The 21,472-nt window shown below is 39.7% G+C and overlaps 1 protein-coding gene across 3 annotated transcripts; it reads left to right on the forward strand.

The window, feature by feature from the left end:
• Nucleotides 1-3,375: 3,375 nt before the first annotated feature.
• Nucleotides 3,376-21,267, forward strand: CUNH5orf46 (chromosome unknown C5orf46 homolog). 3 transcript variants are annotated; one of them, XM_033180733.1, is made up of 4 exons: nt 3,376-3,512; nt 8,512-8,656; nt 13,552-13,609; nt 21,059-21,267. In XM_033180733.1, the coding sequence occupies exons 1-3, from the start codon at nt 3,389-3,391 to the stop codon at nt 13,598-13,600; spliced, it is 318 nt and encodes a 105-aa protein (XP_033036624.1). In that variant the 5' UTR covers nt 3,376-3,388; the 3' UTR covers nt 13,601-13,609; nt 21,059-21,267. The 3 variants fall into 3 exon arrangements, with proteins under 3 accessions (XP_033036624.1, XP_033036623.1, XP_033036622.1); XM_033180732.1 differs by lacking the exon at nt 21,059-21,267 and adding an exon at nt 17,997-18,301; XM_033180731.1 differs by lacking the exons at nt 13,552-13,609; nt 21,059-21,267 and adding an exon at nt 17,997-18,301.
• The last annotated feature ends 205 nt before the right edge of the window (nt 21,268-21,472 follow it).

Raw genomic sequence — 21,472 nt, forward strand, 5'->3', positions numbered from 1 at the left:
CAAAAGCAGCTGATTTAGGATCTGTCTGCTTGCCCTATCCAGCTGCTATTCCTAAGAAGCCAGCAAATTTCTATCTTAAGTTGCTGTATCTACAGCCTTCACTTACCTATAGAGTGCCCTTGTAATGATTAGAAAAATATGCGCCCTTTCCCAGGCAAACACGGCAATGTGTCAGGGTCCGTGGCCTAACTGATAAAGGACACTAGAATGTCATTCCCCCACTAGCCTCTTGGACAATCACAGTGCTCAGTCATCAGTAGTGACCCTGATGGCATAAATCTACCTCACTGAAGGCCTTCTAATGTCTAGATTTTATTAGAGACTCTGGTCTTGTCTGTCCTATACAAACAGTGGTGATCTAGAGTCTAGATTCACAACCCTTTGTACAAGAAAGACAAGACCAGTGTCTTTCTGAGAAGACAGGTTGGGGAGGCCTGGGAAGGCCACACCACACAAGGTGCAAGCAGAGCTGCCTGATTACTTTCCAGAAATGATTTGGTGCCTTGTGACGAGTACTAACTAGTAAGTAAGAAACATTGCCCTAGCCTTGGCTCTGAGATGCTGGATGAACCTCCTTTTGTCCATACTTTAGTTAATTTTCCCATTTATAAAATGGTCTTTTGATACATGCAAAGTGTAAGTATTGATAAATCAATAAGTTTAAGTATTCCCAAGTCCACATTCCAATTAACTGAATTTATAACATTCCTCAGGACAGCCAGTATCATCTAGACTTGAACCAAACTTTATTCTCTTGTGTGTATTGCAAAGGAAGATTATTTTACACCTGAAATACACAGCAGCATCTCAAATCCAACGTTCTGTTTCACCAAGTGCAAATATATTTAATCCATTTAATTATTTTTCTTTTTTTAAAAAAAAAAGATGGTAAGGTAGACTTTATTCAAGGGGAACCATGGTGACGGGTATGGGTATAGAGACCACGGCAATGGATTCTGGCAGTAGGGGAGAAAGATTGGTCTTATTTAATTGCTAATTTTTTTTTCTTCTTCTTCTGCTTTTTTGTTTTGTTTTGTTTTTGTTTTTTTAATATTTGCCATGTGCCTCGGGTAATATGTATTCAACTCTAAAAAAGATAGTTTTGCCTTCAAGAAGCCTATAGCCTATTGGTAAAGACATTTAAACAGAGACTTAGCAGATACCTCAGAGGATCACCTATCTCTGTTTGGAAAAACCAGAACAAACTTTCAGAGGAGGTGAAGCCAAAGGTGAGACCATGACCAAGCAATAGAGTAGGCTCCATGAGGATCCAGAAGTAATAAAACATTCTTCTCTTGAGACCTGCAGGCTAGGAATCAGCCTCAGCGTCAATCAACAGGTGAATAGAGAAAGAAACTATGATATGTATGCACTGGAATACTATTTACTATACAGCCTTAATAAAGAAGGAAATCCTATCATTTGCAACACAGTTGAACCTGGAGGACATTATGTCACATGAAATAAACCAGGCACTGAAAGACAAAGAAAGACAAATACATACCACATGATCTCATTTACATGCTGACTCTAAACAAGATGAACTCACGGAGGCAGAGGGTAGAATGATAGTTACCAGAGACTGGGAGTTGGGTAGTGGGAGAGATTGGGGAGATGTTGGTCAAAAGACACAAAATTCGAGCTAAACAGGAGGAATAAGTTTGAGACATCTATTGTACATCACGATGGCTATAGTTAATAACATTGTAGTGTATGCTTGAAAATTGCTAAGAGAGCAGATTTTAAGTGTTCTCGCCACACAAAAAAAGTATGAGTAATCTGTGTATTAAATAGCCAGATACAGCCTTTGCACAATATATGCATATTTCAAAACATCATATTGTGCACCATGAATATGTACAATATTTTGCCAATAAACAAATAAATAGATCCGCAAGCTGAAAGAGAAGAGAGCTATTAAAACACTTAGTTCTCCTGTGAGAACACATGGACACATTCAGGGGAGTAACACGCACTGGGGCCTGTCAGGGTTTCAAGGGGAAAGAGAGCATCAGGAAGAATAGCTAATGGATGCTGGGCTTAACACCTAGGTGCCGGCCGGGCAAGGTGGCTCATGCCCGTAATCCCAACACTTTGGAAGGCCAAGGCGGGCAGATCACGAGGTCAGGAGATTGAGATCATCCTGGCCAATATGGCAAAACTCCATCTCTACTAAAAATACAAAAATTAGCTGGGCATGTTGGCACATGCCTGTAGTCCCAGCTACTCAGGAGGCTGAGGCAGGAGAATCCCTTGAACCAGGGAGTCGGAGGTTGCAGTGAACCGAGATCATGCCACTGCACTCCAGCCTGGCAACAGAGCGAGACTCGGTCTGTTGATCTGTGCAGCAAATCATCATGGCACATGTTTACCTATGTAACAAACCTGTACATTCCTGATGGCTACATTTGTAGCCCGGAACTTCAAATAAAAGTAAAAGTTGATGGGAAAAAAAGAGAAAAATAAAAGTTAAATAAATAAGGCAGTTTTGTTATTGTTGTTGTTGTTTGTTTGTTTGTTTTGAGACAGAGTCTCACTCTGTCACCCAGGCTGGAGTGCAGTGGTGTGATCTCGGCTCACTGCAATCTCCACCTCCCAGGTTCAAGTGATTCTCCTGCCTCAGCCTCCTGAGTAGCTGGGATTACAGGCATCTGCCACTATGTCCAGCTAAGTTTTTGTATTTTTAGTAGAGACGGGGTTTCACCATGTTGGTCAGGATGGTCTCGAACTCCTGACCTCGTGATTCGCCCACCTCGGCCTCCCAAAGTGCTGGGATTATAGGTGTGAGCCACCGCGCCCAGCCAACACTTAGTTCTTATACAATGGGGTCAAGTGTGCTGTAGGACAGATGATGAAGTAACAAACCCTGCCTGGATAAGGGTGGAGGGGTTATCATGAAGGTTTCACAAAGACGGGCCATTTGAACTGAGGAATACATAGGAGTGATCCAAAGAGAGACGAGGAGGAGGGTATCTGAGGAAGAAGGAAGAGCAAGAGCAGAGGGATGGGGTGCGAAAGGGCTCTGGGAGAAGGGATTGTCCCAGAGCATGAGGGAAGGCACAGAGTGTACAGGGAGGGAGTAGGCTTGCCCTGCCAATCTGATTTGTTGCCTGCTGCTTGGCACTGATGAGTAATTCTATCTGATATCCCTCTAATTATCAATGCTGGCCTTGAAACTAGCCTGAAGAGATTCACTCCAGAACCCTTTATAGATACAAATGTTTAAAATCAAGAGGGTTTTTCTTTCCCTATTTGAAAAATGTTTGGTTTGAATGATAGGGCATGGCTCATTAGTACAGATCCGAAAGCAAGCTGTTCAGACATCTTGTGCAACAATCCAAATTCCAAAGCAGATGATGTCACCTATCTATACCTTATAAATGGAGCAATGTTTCAGATGTATCTGAACAATTTATCTGCACCAATACCCAGTGCTACCAGAATGGCTGTCTCAGTACTTCGCCTGACAGTTGTCCTGGGACTGCTTGTCTTAATCCTGACCTGCTATGCAGGTAAGTGCTTCTGATCACAGCCCACGAATTGTTCAGTAGTTAGCAGTGACTAGAGAAAGCTGGTGGCACTGATTCAGAACATAAAAGAAAGAAGGGGTCTTTGGGCACTGCAGAAATAGCACTGGCCTGGGAGACAAGAGGTATGTCTTCTAACACAAGGAAAGTAGGATTTTAACAAACACCTAGCCTCTATTTTCAGTGGATGTATGAAGTTTGAAATTTTGTATGTGCTTATGATACAATGACACTATTCTAGTATAAATTCCATGGCAGCTGACTGGCATTTATTTTTTGATAATTATACCTAATGATATTCAATGGTGAAGAATATGTACTCTGGAATATAACTCCTAGACCTGGCTCTACCACTAACCAGAAATGTGACTTTAAGAATGCTATTCAATCTCTCTAGGCCTCACATACAAATGGCGACATTTAACTTTCTCATAAAGTTATCATGAAAATTCAATAAAAGGAATGAAACAAATTGGAAGCGTACCTGGTTGATAATAAGCATGCAACAAATATTACCTGCTATTGTTGTCCTGTACAATCTTATTTGGTTCTCATAGTAATCCAATGATGTAAACATGTGCAGTTTTATCATTTTCCTTTTTGCAGGTTAATAAACTCAGCTTGCAGAGGGCAAGTTACTTGAGCATACATATAGGTGGAAGTGGCACCTGGGAGTGCAACCTAAGTTCCTAGATTCTTTCTACTATTATCAAGCAACTACTTCTTTCCCACCTTTTCCAGTACATAGAAGCTCATGCTGTATGCTGCCTTCTCATTAATTAATTTATTGTTTGTCTGCAAAAGACTGTGAGCTCCATTCAGAATGAGAGACCAGAAAACAGAGAGAGTGCAAACATTTAGTAATAGAATCCTTTGAATGTAACTTGGCTGAACAACACTCAGGCAGACATTACAACAGAATTACTCTAGATATGGCCAGGGAGATTATTAAGTCCATTCTACTCCTAAAGAAATCACTACAGTGAAGTGAAAGGTGAGATCTGATACCAAGACCATTCGCCACCCTGTCTCTTATAGACTCTGAAACTGGTTAAATCAGTTCACTGCTTTGAACCTCAGTTTTTTTTTTTTAATCTGTAAAATGGGATGACTATCAACTTCACCAGGTCAAATGAATATGCTTTTATAATTACTTTGCAAACTATTAAAATTGTACAAATATCAGCAATACTGTTTGTTAAGAAATTATGTTCACATTCACTAAGAAACTCAACGAGGTAGTTACTGTAAATAAAGGCTATCCCATATAATACTTGAAAAAAGGAAATATCAAACTATTGGCTTTGAAGATTTGTTACTAGGATATAAATTGTTTGATATTTTAATAGCATTTTTAAAATTTATATTATCTTCTAAAGTACTAGAGGAGAAAGTGAATTTTATAAGTCATTTTGTTGCTATTAGTAGTAGTAGTAGTAACAATAAAATAGAGAACATTTATTTATTTATTCTTTCATTTATTATTTATTTACATAAGGTAAGTTTACCTTGGGATTGGTACTGTGATAAGTGGTATATATATGATATATGTATGTATATATGATATAGATATATATGTGTGTGTGTATATATATTATATAAAATATCAATCCTGACAACATGTGAGGAAACTGAGAGATAGCAAAGTTAAGCACTGTGTGCAGGGTTATATGGCTAATTTTTTGTTAAAGGCAGGAATCCAACAGGTCTATAAAACTCCAGAACATGCAATCCATTACACTTTAATACCTCTCAATATATATATGGGGTTCACAAGGTAAGGCCAAGATTTTGATTTCCACCCACTCCAATCCCAGGCTTCTTGCATCTTGAAAAGGCAGCTTTTAGTGTCATATTAAAATAACAAGTCAATAGAATTTATTTTGCAAGTAGCCAGATAGAAAAACGGGAGAAAATATCTCATCTTTCATGCAAGAAATTACTGCTTTGCCCTTGGCAAGTGTCTTTACAGAACAATTGTTTGGAGGTTGTATTATAGAATGTGAATAATGTGCTTTGTGGAGTTAAGAAAAAATTAGGTTCAAACCCTGGGTCAGCCACTTTCTAGATGAGTGATTTCAGGTGAGTCATTTAATTTTCCTGAGCATCTGTCTTCTCTCCTGTAATTGTGATACCACTACTGAGCTGAATGACGATTAAGGCATGTGCTGAAAGCACTGGTGCAGTACCTGCACAATAGGCATCTTACACATGAGTTCTGTTTCCACCACCTTCCCACGATAAAAACAAAACAATCCTTCTGAGTACCTAGGTTGCCCGGCACTTTATGTGAAGGTCATATCTATAGTTTTCTTTTTTTTACCTTGACTCTTAGCATAACTATGCACAAAATAGTAGGCTTGGGCCAGGCACGATGGCTCACGCCTGTAATCCCAGCATTTCGGGAGGCTGATGTGGGCAGATCACTCAAGCCCAGGAGTTCGAGACCAGCCTGGGCAACATGGCGAAACCCCGTCTCTACACAAAATATAAGAATTAGCCAGCTGTGGTGGCATATGCCTGTAGTCCGTGCTACTCAGGAGGCTGAGGTGGGAGGATCTCTTGAGCCCGGGAGGTTGAGGCTGCAGTGAGCCATAATCACTTAACTGCCCTCCAGCCTGGGCGAGAGAGTGAAGCCCTGTTTCAAAAATAAAACATTAAAAAAGTAGGCTTAAAAATACTTTTTGAATGAAAGAACCAATAATCGGATATATGAATAGGTAATGATTAGTATATTGCTTTTGGTTATAAGTCTCAAACTGGTGCTTCTATCAAATCTTTAGTTGTGTCATAGTAAACAATAAACGCTCATAGAATTGCCTGCCAATCTTTTTCACTACTAGTTTTCATTTTAGGATATAATATAGATGTAAAGTTTTTGACATAATTTGACAACCTCCACACAAAAGGTAGTTACATTTCTTTATCCAAAGTCAGGGGTACATTGTCTAGAAGTTGGGACTTCTTGAGTTAAAACTTGTGCTGAGGTTGCCAGATAAAATACAAGAAACACAGTTAGACTTGGATTTCTGATAAACAATGAATAATCTTTTAGCATCAGTGTGTCCTAATTACTGCATGGATCATTCTTATAGTACCAGTAGCATCAGTGTGTCCTAATTAATGCATGGATCATTCTTATAGTACCAGAAAAGCATTTGTTGTTTATCTGAAATTTAAATTTAACTAGGCATCCTGTATTTTTATTTACCCAGTCTGGTAACATTACTTGTCAGGGAACAGTAAAATTAAAAAATAAAGGTCCCACTTTATCCTGTGACCAGGGCTCAGAGGGGAGACCACAGGTAGCTACTGTTACTCTTCCATCTCTGCTCATCTCCTGGGAATAAAGACAACCAAGCCAAGCCAAAAAGCCCGCAAGGGATCTTGGATGTAATCGACCTCACTCTGGATCCTTGGCCCTCATTCCAACGGGCGGTTAAGAATCTAGTGTAAGAGGGCTGGGCACGGTAGCTCACGCCTGTAATCCCAACACTTTTGGAGCCCGAGGCAGATGGATCAGAAGGTCAAGAGATCGAGACCATCCTGGCCAACATGGTGAAACCCCGTCTCAACTAAATTAGCCAGGCGTGGTGGAGGGCGCCTATAGTCCCAGCTACTTGGGGGGCTGAGACAGGAGAATCACTTGAACCTGGGAGGTGGAGGTTGCAGTGAGCCGAGATTGTGCCACGGCACTCCAGTCTGGCAACAGAGTGAGACTTTTTCTCACAAAAAAAAAAAAAAAAAAAAAAAAGAATCTAGTGTAAGAGGTCTGCAGTCATCGTCCCAGCATTTTTCTTACTCTCTGTGAGGTCATCCATAAGCCAGTTAATCTTTTCACTTTCTTAGTTCAGTGAGCTAAAAAAATGCATACTCTGTAAGATTGCCCCGGGGGGGTAAAATTACACAACATTTGTAAAATCACTGTTTACGAAACTACTAGGTGATATGCAAATGATAGAATTTCTTTGTCATCATTATTGTTATACTATTTTGAATCTTCTAAAAGAAGTGCAAACTGCATAACTTTTCCATCAAAGACTGTGCAGCTCATCATAGAGTACTTTAGAATCCAAGTTTTAATGCCAAACTGACATGGGTTTGAATTGTATTTCTGCCACTTACTAACTGTGCGACTTTCAACATGTTTCTAAACATCTCTCAAATTATATTTCTTTACCTTGAAATTGGGATAATTGTTCCTACCTTGTGGAGTTGCTATGATAAAATAAGACAATCCATGTAGATCATCTTAGACATGTACTCAACAAATGGTTCATTTGTATTTATCTATTTTATTTCTTAGAGACAGGGTCTCACTCTGTCACCCAGGCTTGGAGTGCAGTGGAACAATCATGGCTCACTACAGTCCCTTCTTCTGGGCTCAAGAGATCCTCCTGCCTCAGCCTCCCAAGTAGCTGGGATTACAGGTGTGCACCATCACACTTGGCTACTTTTTACTTTTTGTAGAGATGGAAGTCACACTATGCTACCCAGGCTGGTCTCAAATTCCTGTCCTCAAGCAATTCTCCCATCTCGCCCTCCCAAAGTGCTGGGATTATAGGCATGAGCCACTTCACCCAGTTGAGAATTTATCTTTAATATTATTATTACGATGGGCATGGAGATCATATAGAAAAGCAGACATTTTGTATGTCAGTCCTGGCACTGGCACTTACTGGCTGCTTAACTCTGAGATAAGTAGTTAGCTTCTAGGAACTTTGCTTTTCTCACTCAAAAGGCAGTGCCAGTGTCTACCTCAGTATCAATATCAGTTGGTCTATTTGTTTGTTTTTACAAATAAATGAGATAATGCATGTGAAGATTTTATCCAGACAGGCATTAAATGTTCGATGAATATAACCATATAAGGCTATGAAATTAGTGAGTGGGTCAGAAAGAATCCCAAGAGTTCCCCACACGGAAAGGAGACTTCCTTCTTTGTTGCTGAGAATCACCTCTGAGATTCTGCTCTGTTTTTCAGACGACAAACCAGACAAGCCAGACGACAAGCCAGACGACTCAGGCAAAGACCCAAAGCCAGACTTCCCCAAATTCCTAAACCTCCTGGGCACAGAGATCATTGAGAATGCAGTCGAGTTCATCCTCCGCTCCATGTCCAGGAGCACGTAAGCACTGAGACAAACGTTGTTTTTTGTTCAGTTCTCTGTTCATAATGACCACACAATGATCACATGTAATTAAAATATATGAGAAACATAATTTGTGGCACCAGTAAATGTGTTATTTTTCATTGAAAAATGTTGCCCTACTTAAAATATACTTTGCATCTGAATTCACTGCCCTGAGCTTTTTGGGGGGAAAGCACATTCCCATCAAGTGGTTCCATACAGGAATTTTTTTTTTTTTTTTTAATCTCAGGACCAAATAGGGAGGAGGAAGAGCACTAGAGTAAGGAATGAAAAGCCAAGTTCTGATTCTAACTCAGGTGCTATTTTACTAGGTGGTCTTGAACAAGGCCCTCCCACTCTGAAGGCCCCTATTTGCTCCTATTTTAACTGTAAAGTTAAAATAATAGATGGCCCGCCCCTGGTAAGCACTGTGATTACGTGATGAAGATAAGAGGTAGTGATTCGCTCATTAGTGATGGATGTGATGAATGCTGCCTATATTTTCTAGCTTGAGTAGCTCAAGAAGGTTAGCAGAGACAGTAGATAACCTCTCTTTAGAGACAAACAAGAGAACCTCTCAGCATGAGTGTTGGTTTCATTATGAGGGACTGCCTTCCGGCAGATCACCAATCCCAGAGTCTTTCCAATATTCTCAGCCTGCTTCCAAGCCTGTGTCTAATTCCCAATACATGTTATTTTTGCCTATGTAGTTCTGATTTGACACTATTACCTTACTGTGTGCTTTATTCTCCCCATATTAATCTCCCGAATTTCAGTGCTCCAGGATGAAATTCACTCTTCTGAATTTCCAGGTGCTTTCGGTTTCCACCGCTCTAAGCCTCTGCTCTCTAATTTTCTCCCATATAGATCCTGAGGCAGAGTTTCACTAGGTGTGGTCTATCCACCTGTTACAGAATCCCTTGGGGGAATTTATTTTTTTAAATGCTGATTTCTGCAACCCATTTTGCATTGTTCTGGGGACAAGGCCATGGATATGGTTTCCAACAAGCTTTTCAGGTAATTCTGATATACAGAAATTTTCAAAAGTCATGCCTTGATCAGGTGTTCTGGGCTGCATGGATGGGCCTTAAAGTTCCAGAAAGCCTTTACATTTTTATCATTATTATTATTATTATTATTTTTTTTTTTGAGATGGGGTCTCGCTGTGTCGCCCAGGCTGGAGTGCAGTGGCCGGATCTCAGCTCACTGCAAGCTCCGCCTCCTGGGTTCACGCCATTCTCCTGCCTCAGCCTCCCGAGTAGCTGGGACTACAGGTGCCCGCCACCTCGCCCGGCTAGTTTTTTTGTATTTTTTAGTAGAGATGGGGTTTCACCCTATTAGCCAGGATGGTCTCGATCTCCTGACCTCATGATCCACCCGTCTCGGCCTCCCAAAGTGCTGGGATTACAGGCGTGAGCCACCACGCCCAGCCCTTATTAATATTTTGTGTCAGTGTGTGTGTGTGTGTGTGTGTGTGTGTGTATGTGTATGTGTTTTGCATTTTCCTGGGGAAAGTGTTCATGACTTCTATTAGATTCTCAAAGGGGTCTTTAACCAATAGCAGATTAAGAACCACTTCCGCGTAGGAGTTATCAGGGTTTTTGTAATCTCTCATCTGCTTAAAGGGATAGATTGTCATCTGATTGGGCAGTGTTCTACAGGCAATCCTTCTCCACAAATAGTTAAAATTCCCAGGTGCTTTTTAAAATTGCCACATTTCCTATTGTGGGTGCTTTTGCAACTGTTATCTTTCCAAGATGGTTAATGTAAACAAGAAGGAAAGACATAGGCCAACAAGAGAAGCACCACCCATTAGATACAAACTAAAGATTAGGCTCCAGTTGAATTAGTGTTGTTACATTAACACAGCAAAGCAAGGAGTTAAAACACTAATAGTTCTTTTCATTCCTTCCCTAGGGAATTTTGCAAGTATAAAATAGGACATTTTTCTCTGTGTTAGCCATAAGAGTTGACTCTGTGATATGCTAAAGAATTGTTGTCCACTCTAGGCTCAGAAATGGCCCTTCATCTACTGATTTCCCTTTCCCTCATTATATTCTGAGTAAATGGCCTTCTTTCTGTTGCTAGAAATTATTACTCTTCCCTTGCTCTCTCTCCTTTCTAAAATGCTCCCGTTTTCTCATGACTAGTTCTTGGGCCTGCAGCTAATCTCAAAGTCACTTCTTCAGAAACTATTCTATGACCATTCTTGTTAATACTGTCTTCTTCCATTCCCACTGCCTGTTATTCTCTCACTTTACCTTGTTACAGTGTCATAATATTTGTTATCATCTGAAATGACTTATTTATTTTTAATCAAGTAGCTAAGTGAAAGTAGAGACCAGATCACCTGACTGGTTGCAAGAGCACAGTACCTGCCGTATAGTGTCAGGCACTTGAATTCATTAATTAAGGAAAGATATATTGCAGATGAGACCTAAAGCCCATCTACCTTAATATGACTGAGAAATCCCGAAGGATCTTTGCTCAAAAACACAGCAATGTCTGCTCAAGAGATAAATCTGCGGGTGGTAGAGCCAGGACCTAAGGCATACCCATAATTCCCTGTTCAAGGGAAGACCATAAGCAAAATAGGGGGTGGAGGATAGGAGGAGACATCAGAAAGTATTGCTAAGCACTTAACATGTACAAAATGGGGACATGGATTGTGAAGGAAAAATCTAGACTCTTAATCCCTTCTCCTCAAATAATTTGCAGTCCTTATGGTAGAATTACATAAACCAATGCACAATGCAATAAGTCTGGCAAGATACATGTCAGCCAAATATCACAGGCAGTTTCCAGTGAAAGGAGCTGTCAGTGGGGCCAATGTGCTTAGGGAAGTGTTTATGGCAAAGGCAAGATGTAATTTGGGCCTTGAATGACTGAACAAGATTTGATTTGGAAGAGAGAATGAGAGGAATAACAAAGATTCATAAAGGTGAGAATTTTACTTTATTTACTCCAATATGTATGATGCCTAAGTGGTGTGTCAGATGCATAATAAATGCTAGAGACAAGCTTTGGGGACAGTGAAGAGACTGGATTGTTTTCTCCACTTGCTTTTGGATTACCTCGGAGCTACCTAGACTGCATTTTGCTCATCATTTTTCTGAAAAATATACATATTCTTAACTCCTCTCACCCTTTGAGAGCCCTTAATTCTTGGGAATATTTTCTCCTGTGGGTTCCATGACATATTTTCCTGGTTCTCTCTCTACCGCTAGTCATTCTTTCTCATTCTTTTTATTTGACTTTTCTTCATGCACCTGCCCACCAAATGTCATTGTTCCTTAGAATTCCAAATGTGCTTGGTTTTTCACATTGCAGTTTACACATTGGGAATACTGCCTATAATCTAATGAGCTTCAAATTCACATTTCTGTTGCAATATTTTTCCTGAGCTCCAGATGAAATAACTGATTGCTTGCTACAAAATTCCATCGTTTTTCTACTACTGTTTCAAATTTCACTGGTTTAAAGCCAAGCCCATCATCTCACTCAAAACCCTCCTCCATATCTCATTAAGTCACATCGTCATCCACCCAGAATCCAGAAACCCAAGGATCTTCTCAAATCCTTCCTGCTCATCACCACCTTCATTGAATTGCTGAATGTTCTACCTTATATACCGTCCTCAGGTATAAGTATATGCACCCTATATACATTTCTCTTTCTCAGGTCCACTGACTAGCTGGTCAAGTTGAGTCCTTCATCATCTCTTTCCCAAGTTCTTTTTATTGGATTTCTAATAAATTCCACTCTTTTCTTTCTCTCTTTTTGTTGGATTTCTAACAAGTTCTACTTTCTTTCTGCCTCACCAATTCATCTTCTACCTACTACCAGAACTTACATCAAAAAATGTAAATTTGGTCATATAACTGTCATGCTTAGAAGTTTTTCATGAATTTCCATTGTCTCCAAAATTCAAGTAAATGCATTAGGCTGATGTCAAAGGTCCTTCTCTGATGCCAATGTATCTTTCAGTCACATTTTTCACCTGTGCAACCTTAAGCCCAATGACAAATGAGTTTCATTTTACAGCAGGTCACGTTTGTATAAACCCCCAATATCTGTGCATGTGATTTTTTCCTCTGCTGAAAATGCCTAGCCCCCAAACCAAAACCCCACTCTGTTCACTTGGCAAGTCTCATCATTTTCTAGAGCCCAATTCAGAAACGAATTCTGTAAAAAAGTCACAGACATCAGAAATTTCAGTTTTTCATGTTCAGGGATTTCATAATGCTTTGCAGAAATCTTCAAAACAACTTTTATCCCCACATTGTATTAAATTACTTGTATCTGAGTTGTCTGTTTTCTCCACTAGACTATAATTCACAAACCACATTTTAGTTATCTTCTACGATCTCAGCAGATATCCTGGTACCCAGTCCTTAAGCCATAGGGCATAATGTTTCTAGCATTTAGTAATGACTCTGGAGAGCCAAGTTTTTAACTTTTCTTTGCAACTTACCAGCCATGTACTTTGGACAGGTTGTTTAATCTTTGAGCTTCAAAGGTTTTCTCACACACAAAAAGAGACAATAAAAATGCATTCAATAAATATTTATTAATTTCTACTATTTTCCATGCGCTGTTCTAGGTGCTTGGAATATATTACTGAAAAAATATGCCAAAATATATGCCTTTATGGAGTTTATGTGTGAATAGATACCTAACTAATGGGTTTGTTGGCAGGTGCAAAAAGATAATTGTGCATAAATTGCTTGTCCACTATGAACTATGTGGAAATTTTAGGTCTTATTTCTTTCTGACATAGAAAAATCTGGAGAAGAACAGTATGGCTCAAACATTATACAGCACCTTTGTGATCACTCTAACACTCCTGTTCAGTCTGAATTGTAATTCTTATTTTCTCTTTTTTTCTCAAGAGGATTTATGGAATTTGATGATAATCAAGGAAAGCATTCATCAAAGTGACATCCTCAGGTGATTTTTCACTTAAAATTTACAACTGAAATAACAGTGTATTGGACAAAGGAAAAAGGGTCTGTCTAGTTTTATTTAATAATTTTGGTTACCCATGTCTACCTACAAGCAGAAAAAGTATATTTAAAAAAATTCTTACTGTAGTTTTTTAAATTAATCTTAAATGAATGTACTTTTATCATGTACAAGTTTCTAATAATAAAATTTTCTTTTTTTTTTTTTTTTTTTTTTTGAGATGGAGTCTCGCTCTGTCGCCCGGGCTGGAGTGCAGTGGCCAGATCTCAGCTCACTGCAAGCTCCGCCTCCCGGGTTTACGCCATTCTCCTGCCTCAGCCTCCGGAGTAGCTGGGACTACAGGCGCCCGCCACCTCGCCCGGCTAGTTTTTTGTATTTTTTAGTAGAGACGGGGTTTCACAGTGTTAGCCAGGATGGTCTCGATCTCCTGACCTCGTGATCCGCCCGCCTTGGCCTCCCAAAGTGCTGGGATTACAGGCGTGAGCCACCGCGACCGCCCTAATAAAATTTTCTTAAGACAGGAGGTACAACTGTGAGATGAAGTGAATAAGGATTGCAAATCTGGAGACCTGGTTCCTGTCACAACTCTGCTAGGAACTTGCTTTGTACAAGTTCAGACTGTGAAATGAGGGCTAGCATGCACTAACAATCTAAGGACCCATGTAGTCATGCAGTTAGTTACTCATGAGAAGAGTGAAATTTGCTGAACCTAATTCAAAGAAAAAGGATAATAAACTTTCTATCTCACGCAGTTAGATTTATGGGCAAACAATATAGTTTGAGTGCTCAGAAATACTTGTTTTTCCCTACTCAGCTCTCTCCTGAAAATGCATATTGAAATATAAACACAGAAGTGTTAGATCTGGAAAAGTAGTAATATTAGTAACTGGTATGAACGGTGTTCTTACTCTGTTTCAGGCATTAAGCTAAGTGATTAATGACTAAGTGCTATGTAGTATTTAATTTAATTCATAATCCCTATGCAAAATAGATATTATTATTCTTAAATTTTATAAATAAGGACATAAAGGCTCAGGGAGGTTTGCTAATGTGGCTCTATTAATAAAGGAGGAAGACAGAATTTGAATTCAAGCAGCCTGATTCCAGGGCCTGTGCTGTATCTCTAAGCCACGGTGCTACTGGAGAACAGAGCAGAATAGTATAGGAGAAGGCAGCGGAGAATAATGATTAAGCTAAGCAATCTAAGACGTATCTCAAGATGTTCATAGAAATACAACACTACTCCTTTGCTCAGTTGAGTTACTCTATATGCATATTCAGGAAGTGTGGCCTTTCCCAACTTCTGTTTGTGATCTGGTCTGGAAATACTCCTTTTCCCTATTGGCTCCATTTCATAATCTGGGTGTGATTAATGTAAGTTCAGAAAGCCACTATTGTATTCCCCTAGAACTTAGTCCACCCTTTCCCATATGCTTCTAAGGATGAGAATCAGGCTTGGGTATTGAAATCAAAACATGCCCAACCCAGACACGCCTGACTCTTACCCTAAGGCCAATTAAGCTTTTAAACTCAGTCACTTCTGTTTGTATGTTTTCATTCCCATCTTCTCAGAGAACAGTCTCTCTCTTCTTGCAGGTGTCCTAATACTTTACCTTCATTCAGGCTTCTGGTACGCACATATAATTTTTGGACCCCACACCCCAGATCCTTAGAGTATACCCTACAGGTCTGGTCTATGACGTAGTCCAATAGGCAAGGCCACATGGAGGAGCAGAAAGAGCAGAAGACACAGACAAGATGTAAGTTCAACTTCTACATCAGCCACTTAATGGTTATGTAACCATGGTCAGGGCACTTTACCTGCCTGAGCCCCACTTTTCTCCTTATGAATTTTTAAAACATAGGGAATCTTAATACCATATTTTTTTAACTGCATATGAAAAAATTGGAATTGATGCATGATCAACTTAAGATGCCCTGATGAGCCGGGAGGAATGGCTCAATCTAGGGATGTAAAAAAAAAAAACAAAAAAACAAAAAAACAAAACATTAAACTAAGGAGAAGGAAGCAACTAAGAAAGAGACTAATTTTTGTATTTTTAGTAGAGACAGGGTTTCACCGTGCTGCCCACGTTGATATCGAACTCCTGGCCTCAAGTGGTCTGCCCACCTCAGCCTCCTAAACTGTTGGGATTATAGGTATAAGACACGGCATGCAGCTGGCATTTCCTAAATTAAGATAGATAGTTGGATAGATAGATCTTATGTTTCTCTTATCAACATTGATCTTTTCTTTTTTCTTTTTTTTTTTTTTTTTGAGATGGAGTCTCACTCTGTTGCCCAGGCTGGAGTGCAGTGGTGCCATCTAGGCTCACTGCAACTTCTGCCTCCTGGGTTCAAGTGATTGATTCTCCTAACTCAGCCTCCCAAGAGCTGGGACTACAGGTGTGCACCACCATGCCTGGCTAATTTTTGCATTTTCTTTAGTAGAGATGAGGTTTCACCATGTTGGCCAGGACGGTCTCGAACTCCTGACCTAGTGATTCACCCGCCTTGGCCTCCCAAAGTGCTAGGATTACAGGCATGAGCCACGACACCCAGCCAGTCCCTCCTTTATTTATTTATTTTTAACAAGTTTCTTTAACTCTTCTTTAATCCATACCTACAATGTCAATCAGTGAATGCTACTGAAATGAAAACCTAGCTGGCTATTGAGAAGTTTATGGACTCAGCAATCATGTAGCTCTGTGTATCTCATAACTGTGGAAGGAAATGATAAAGTTATGTATAAAGGGGCCTTGGGAATGCCTTGGAAAAGATAAAGAATATCTGGAGGAAGGGATAAGCATTATGAATGCTCTACAAATAAGGTGAACTCTGAGAGAAGAGATTCTACACACTATCTGATATGATGAGTAGAGAGAGGTACAGTATTTGGAAAAATATCCAATAACTGAATACCTGGTTTCATCTGAGAGCCTCTCAACCTCTACTGAACAACATTGGCATGATTTTTACTGGCCTTAATATTTTCAATAGACTTAAAATTCTAACTCCACTTGTCCTGCATTGTTTAAAATCATATGAATTCAAGTCATCTTTTTTTTGTGTCTTAAGTCATTTGATATTTTAAATACAAATTTTCTTTCCTGCATAAGAACAAATTTGGATGAACCTCACTAGATTACTAAAATTATCAAAAGAGGTAATGGATAGAAAGTCACTTAATGAATTCTTAATTTCTATACAAGTGTTTTGGATTAAGACAAAATCTACTACAGGACACACTAGATTTTTATGCTTAGACTGGCTCCGTCAGAGCTTCCTAGGGAGGGATCTAAGAATAAGTAAGTCAGACAGAAAATTCCAGTGCACCGGATGAGCAAAACCGCCCTTGGCCACAATGTCACTTGTAACCCTTTCATGAAGTCTTACGGAAAATTTTTCTTTTAGAAATTAGGCAAGAAAAAAAAAATGCCTTCCCTAAAGTCAGATTCCTCTTTTCTGCTTGTAAGATTTATGTGACAGCTGGGCACGGTGGCTCACGCCTGTAATACCAGCGCTTTGGGAGGCCAAGGCGGGCAGATCACCTGAGGTCAGGAGTTCGAGACCAGACTGACCAACATGGAGAAACCCCTCCTCTACTAAAAATACAAAATTAGCCAGGCATGGTGACATGTGCCAGTAATCCCATCTACTTGTGAGGTTGAGGCAGGGGAATTTCTTGAACCTGGGAGGCAGAGGTTGTGAAAAGCTGAGATCAAGCCACTGCACTCCAGCTTGGGCAACAAGAGTGAAACTATGGCTCATGCCTATAATCCCAGCACTTTGGGAGGATGAGGCGGGCAAATCACAAGGTCAGGAGATAGAGACCATTCTGGCTAACACTGTGAAAGCCAAAAAAATTAGCCAGGCATGGTGGTGGGTGCCTATAGTCCCAGCCACTAGGGAGGCTGAGGCAGAAGAATCACTTGAACCTGCGAGACAGAAGCTGCAGTGAGCCAGGATCGCGCCACTGCACTCCAGCCTGGGTGACAGAGAAAGACTCTGTCTCAAAAAAAAAAAAAAAAAAAAGACTTATGTGACTTAGTTTTTTCTTTTTCATCATCTATCTATCCAGAAACTCAGTAAAACTGGTGACTCAGCTTATCCTTAGGGGTTTATTCAATGCACATTCTCCCTTCATTCTTGTTTCTGATTCTTTATACATTTGGAATTTTTCCTTTTTTGTTGTTGTTGCTTATTTCCTTAAATATGTATTATAGTTGACTTTATTATGAAACCTCTTGTATTTTATAGTGCAGAAGCATAAAAATGTTAAGGAAAAGGTTAAAAGTTCTTTGGTTTATTTAACATCTTAAATCCTCTCTACTTGTTAATTGCTTTCCTCTCTTTGACTTGTGTTTCAAAGGACACACCCATGTGGCTCCTGGACAATCCAAGAGCAGCCAAATCCTGCTTTTCCAGTTCTGCTTCACAAGTCCTCCAGGACAGAGCCTTCAACGCAACTCCCAGCGAGTTCTCAGGATTCAGGCTCTGGCTTCAACCAAACAGAATTCATTTTGAACACCCCGACTGCATTTTTGCTTTTAGAAAGTTGGAATAAATATGGCGCTTTGGGATCACATAGTTGATTGAGAAGATTCGTGTTGCAATTAGTAATTTTTTCTGGCCATGTTTAAAGTTTTAATGATGCAAATATATATATATATATATCCTGGTGAATATTTATATGTTTATATGTTCAAACGGATAATCAAAGAATGGTTCAAAATAGGAGGACTAAAGCCCAGATAATGTAGCAAGTTCAAATTCACAGAGCCAATAAGTGACAGAAAGAGGAATAAAACCTGACCTCAAAACAAGCTCTCAACTCCTAAAAATGTATGCAGTTTCAGAGTTAAAAGTTTTACACATCTTTTTTTGGAAAGTATTTTAAAACTATCTGAGCCCACTTTCCTATGCTAGTAAACTTAAAAACTGACCTTTTAAAATTAGTAAAATCGGCCGGGCACGGTGGCTCAAGCCTGTAATCCCAGCACTTTGGGAGGCCGAGACGGGCGGATCACAAGGTCAGGAGATCGAGACCATCCTGGCTAATAGGGTGAAACCCCATCTCTACTAAAAAATACAAAAAAACTAGCCGGGCGAGGTGGCGGGCGCCTGTAGTCCCAGCTACTCGGGAGGCTGAGGCAGGAGAATGGCCTAAACCCGGGAGGCGGAGCTTGCAGTGAGCTGAGATCCGGCCACTGCACTCCAGCCTGGGCGACAGAGCCAGACTCCGTCTCAAAAAATAAAAAAAAATAAAAAAAAAATAAAATTAGTAAAATCATTGCTTTCCCCCAGAGTCACTATTTTTCTCATAGAATAGCAGTGTCAGGGATGGAAGAGTCCTCGAAATGTTTAGTGCAGCCCTTTCATGCCACCACCTTATTACACAGAGGTGGATCCTCTGCAGCCGTGGCTGTGGTTCTTGCCCACTTACCAGAAGGAAAATGTGACAGCAGAGCTAGAAATACAGTATTCTCCCAGATTTATTTAATGCAGACAGTAAGACAAGACTGAAATCTAATCATGGAGCAAGATGCCAATTAAAGCAGTGCTCTAATCTAGAATACGGTTTCTATGTTTCTATGTGCTGCTTCTACTGTGTTCTCAAAAGCTGTCTTGGGTTTTGTCCTTCCCAAACACAGAAACTCTGGAAGTAACTCAAGTGTATGTTTAATAAATGTTTTGTTTGTTTGTCTGTCTTCCTGTTTTTACTTAGCCAAAAGAGGTCTGCATGCAGCAAAAATAATTTTAATAATACAGGTAGACAAACCAAGAGTGAATGTCTACCAAATGTTGAAAAATGCATGTTACCTTCCACAGTAAATTCAGACAACTCACACTGCGTTTTCTAGGGATTGTGTCAATTTCAAATATCACATCCCACTTAACTAAATTACCTAGGATGTCTATTATATTCAGTATCTGGCACACAAACTGCTTCTCCCCACCAAATGTGGCTGCAAAATCTCTTTTCCGATGTTGACTCTCTGATTTCTGCCTGGATAACGCATTTACTACAACTATATTAATTAATACACTAGCTATATGTGAGAAGTACACTCTACCAGAACTTTTCTGCCTTTATCTTCACCTGTCTGTTGTACACTTTGAAATCACTTTTTCATGTTGGGGGTTGGGAAAGTGCCATATCAATACGGGATTTGGTAAATTCCTAACAGGTCGCCGACAAAGATCTCCAATGATCTATAGAGATTTTGAAGATTTCCCAACTGCTTTACAATGTGTATTTCCTCTTCCTCCCCTTCATTGCCTTCTTCCCCTACACTCCAATAAGACCCGTGTCTGCAGCCAGCAGGTATACCTGTTCTTAAAGATCAAGAATCTCTTTCATCTGCATAGAATTTTTCTTTTGTGACCCTTTCGCACTATTATCTCCTTGTAATCTCATAATCTCAATGTAATTGAATTGAGTTGAGGAGGCATTGTTTTCTGCATATGACAGGTGAAGAAACTGAGGCTCAGGGAGGCTAATTGGTATCATGTCTGAGATACCAAAACTGGTAGAGGCTACATGGGAGTTCCAACCAGGTGTGTTTAACTCCCAGCAGAGAATTCCCCTGTGACATGCTGAGGACACAATCTACATCATCACTATTCTGTCCCAAATCCCAAACTTTCTATCATGACTCAAGTACCTGAGGGAATTTACACCTAGCTTTTTACAGAAATGCTGAGTAGATAGAGTAATTCCATTTAAATAGAATTCAATTCAGATTAATTCTTTCTGACATTTCCCATCTCTTTTGAAGCAAATGCTACATTTTAAAATTTCTTTACAATGGTGGCAAAGATCCTATCTGAGCTATTCACTTCCCTTGCTTTCTCCTACTCATCATTTTTCTTCTTTTCACTCCAACCATATTGGGATCCTTGTCAGTCTTTAAACAGTCCAAGTATGTTCTTTTGATAGGACCTTACATTTCCTCTTCCCTGTGCCTAAATTACTCTTTCCCAAGATGGCTACAAGGCTTGCTCCTTCATTTATTAAGGTCTTCTCCTAAATATCACCTTCTCAGTGAAGGCTTCCTTGATCACTTTATTTAAAACTGCATCATCTACCCTAATATGTCTATCTTCTTTGGCTGCTTAATTTTTTCTCCTATGGATATAGATTTTTTAATACATATCTTTTAACACAATGTTAAAACTTGATTTATTTCATTCCTTTTTCTGCCTACTTTCATTAAAATGTAAGCTCCACGAGGCAAGAATTTGGCCTCTTCTGTTCAATGTTCCTGGTGCAATCGTGAGCAATTAGAACAGTGTTTAACAGAGAGCAGCTGTTCTGTAAATGTTTCTTGTATTTTGCAAGAAGCGAAGAAATTTAAATCATAGAGCTTCTAGCCAAGGGCAAGACAGTAAGGGTACACAGTTGAATATCCCATGATTTTTGCTTTCAAGTAGCTCACAGTCTTGATGCAGAAGATATATGTGCATAACCAACAAAATATACTCAACAGGGCACAGCATAACAGAGGCACAGACATGGGAACATGGGAACCAGCACAAAGAACCATTCATGCTCCGTCAGAAATCCGGAAAGATTTCTTTGATGTAATAATATTTGATCCATGACTTGATGGATGATAAAGGATTTGAAGATAAGGAGAAGAAGAAGGAAGGGCATTTCAGTCACAGAAGAAAGCTTAAACCAAAACTCAGACTATGGCAGTTCTTGACATTCAAGGATGGCCCTACAATCCTTCAAACCTACCTACCTTTCTTAAGAAACAGATTTCATTAGGATACCTTCCACACTTGGTCCTGTTTAAATGTTACCTCATTGAATCCTCATATTTAGTACAAAAATTAGAT

Source organism: Trachypithecus francoisi, unplaced genomic scaffold (assembly GCF_009764315.1).
Source record: "Trachypithecus francoisi isolate TF-2019V2 unplaced genomic scaffold, Tfra_2.0 Lachesis_group2, whole genome shotgun sequence".
Classification (NCBI taxonomy): Eukaryota; Metazoa; Chordata; class Mammalia; order Primates; family Cercopithecidae; genus Trachypithecus; species Trachypithecus francoisi.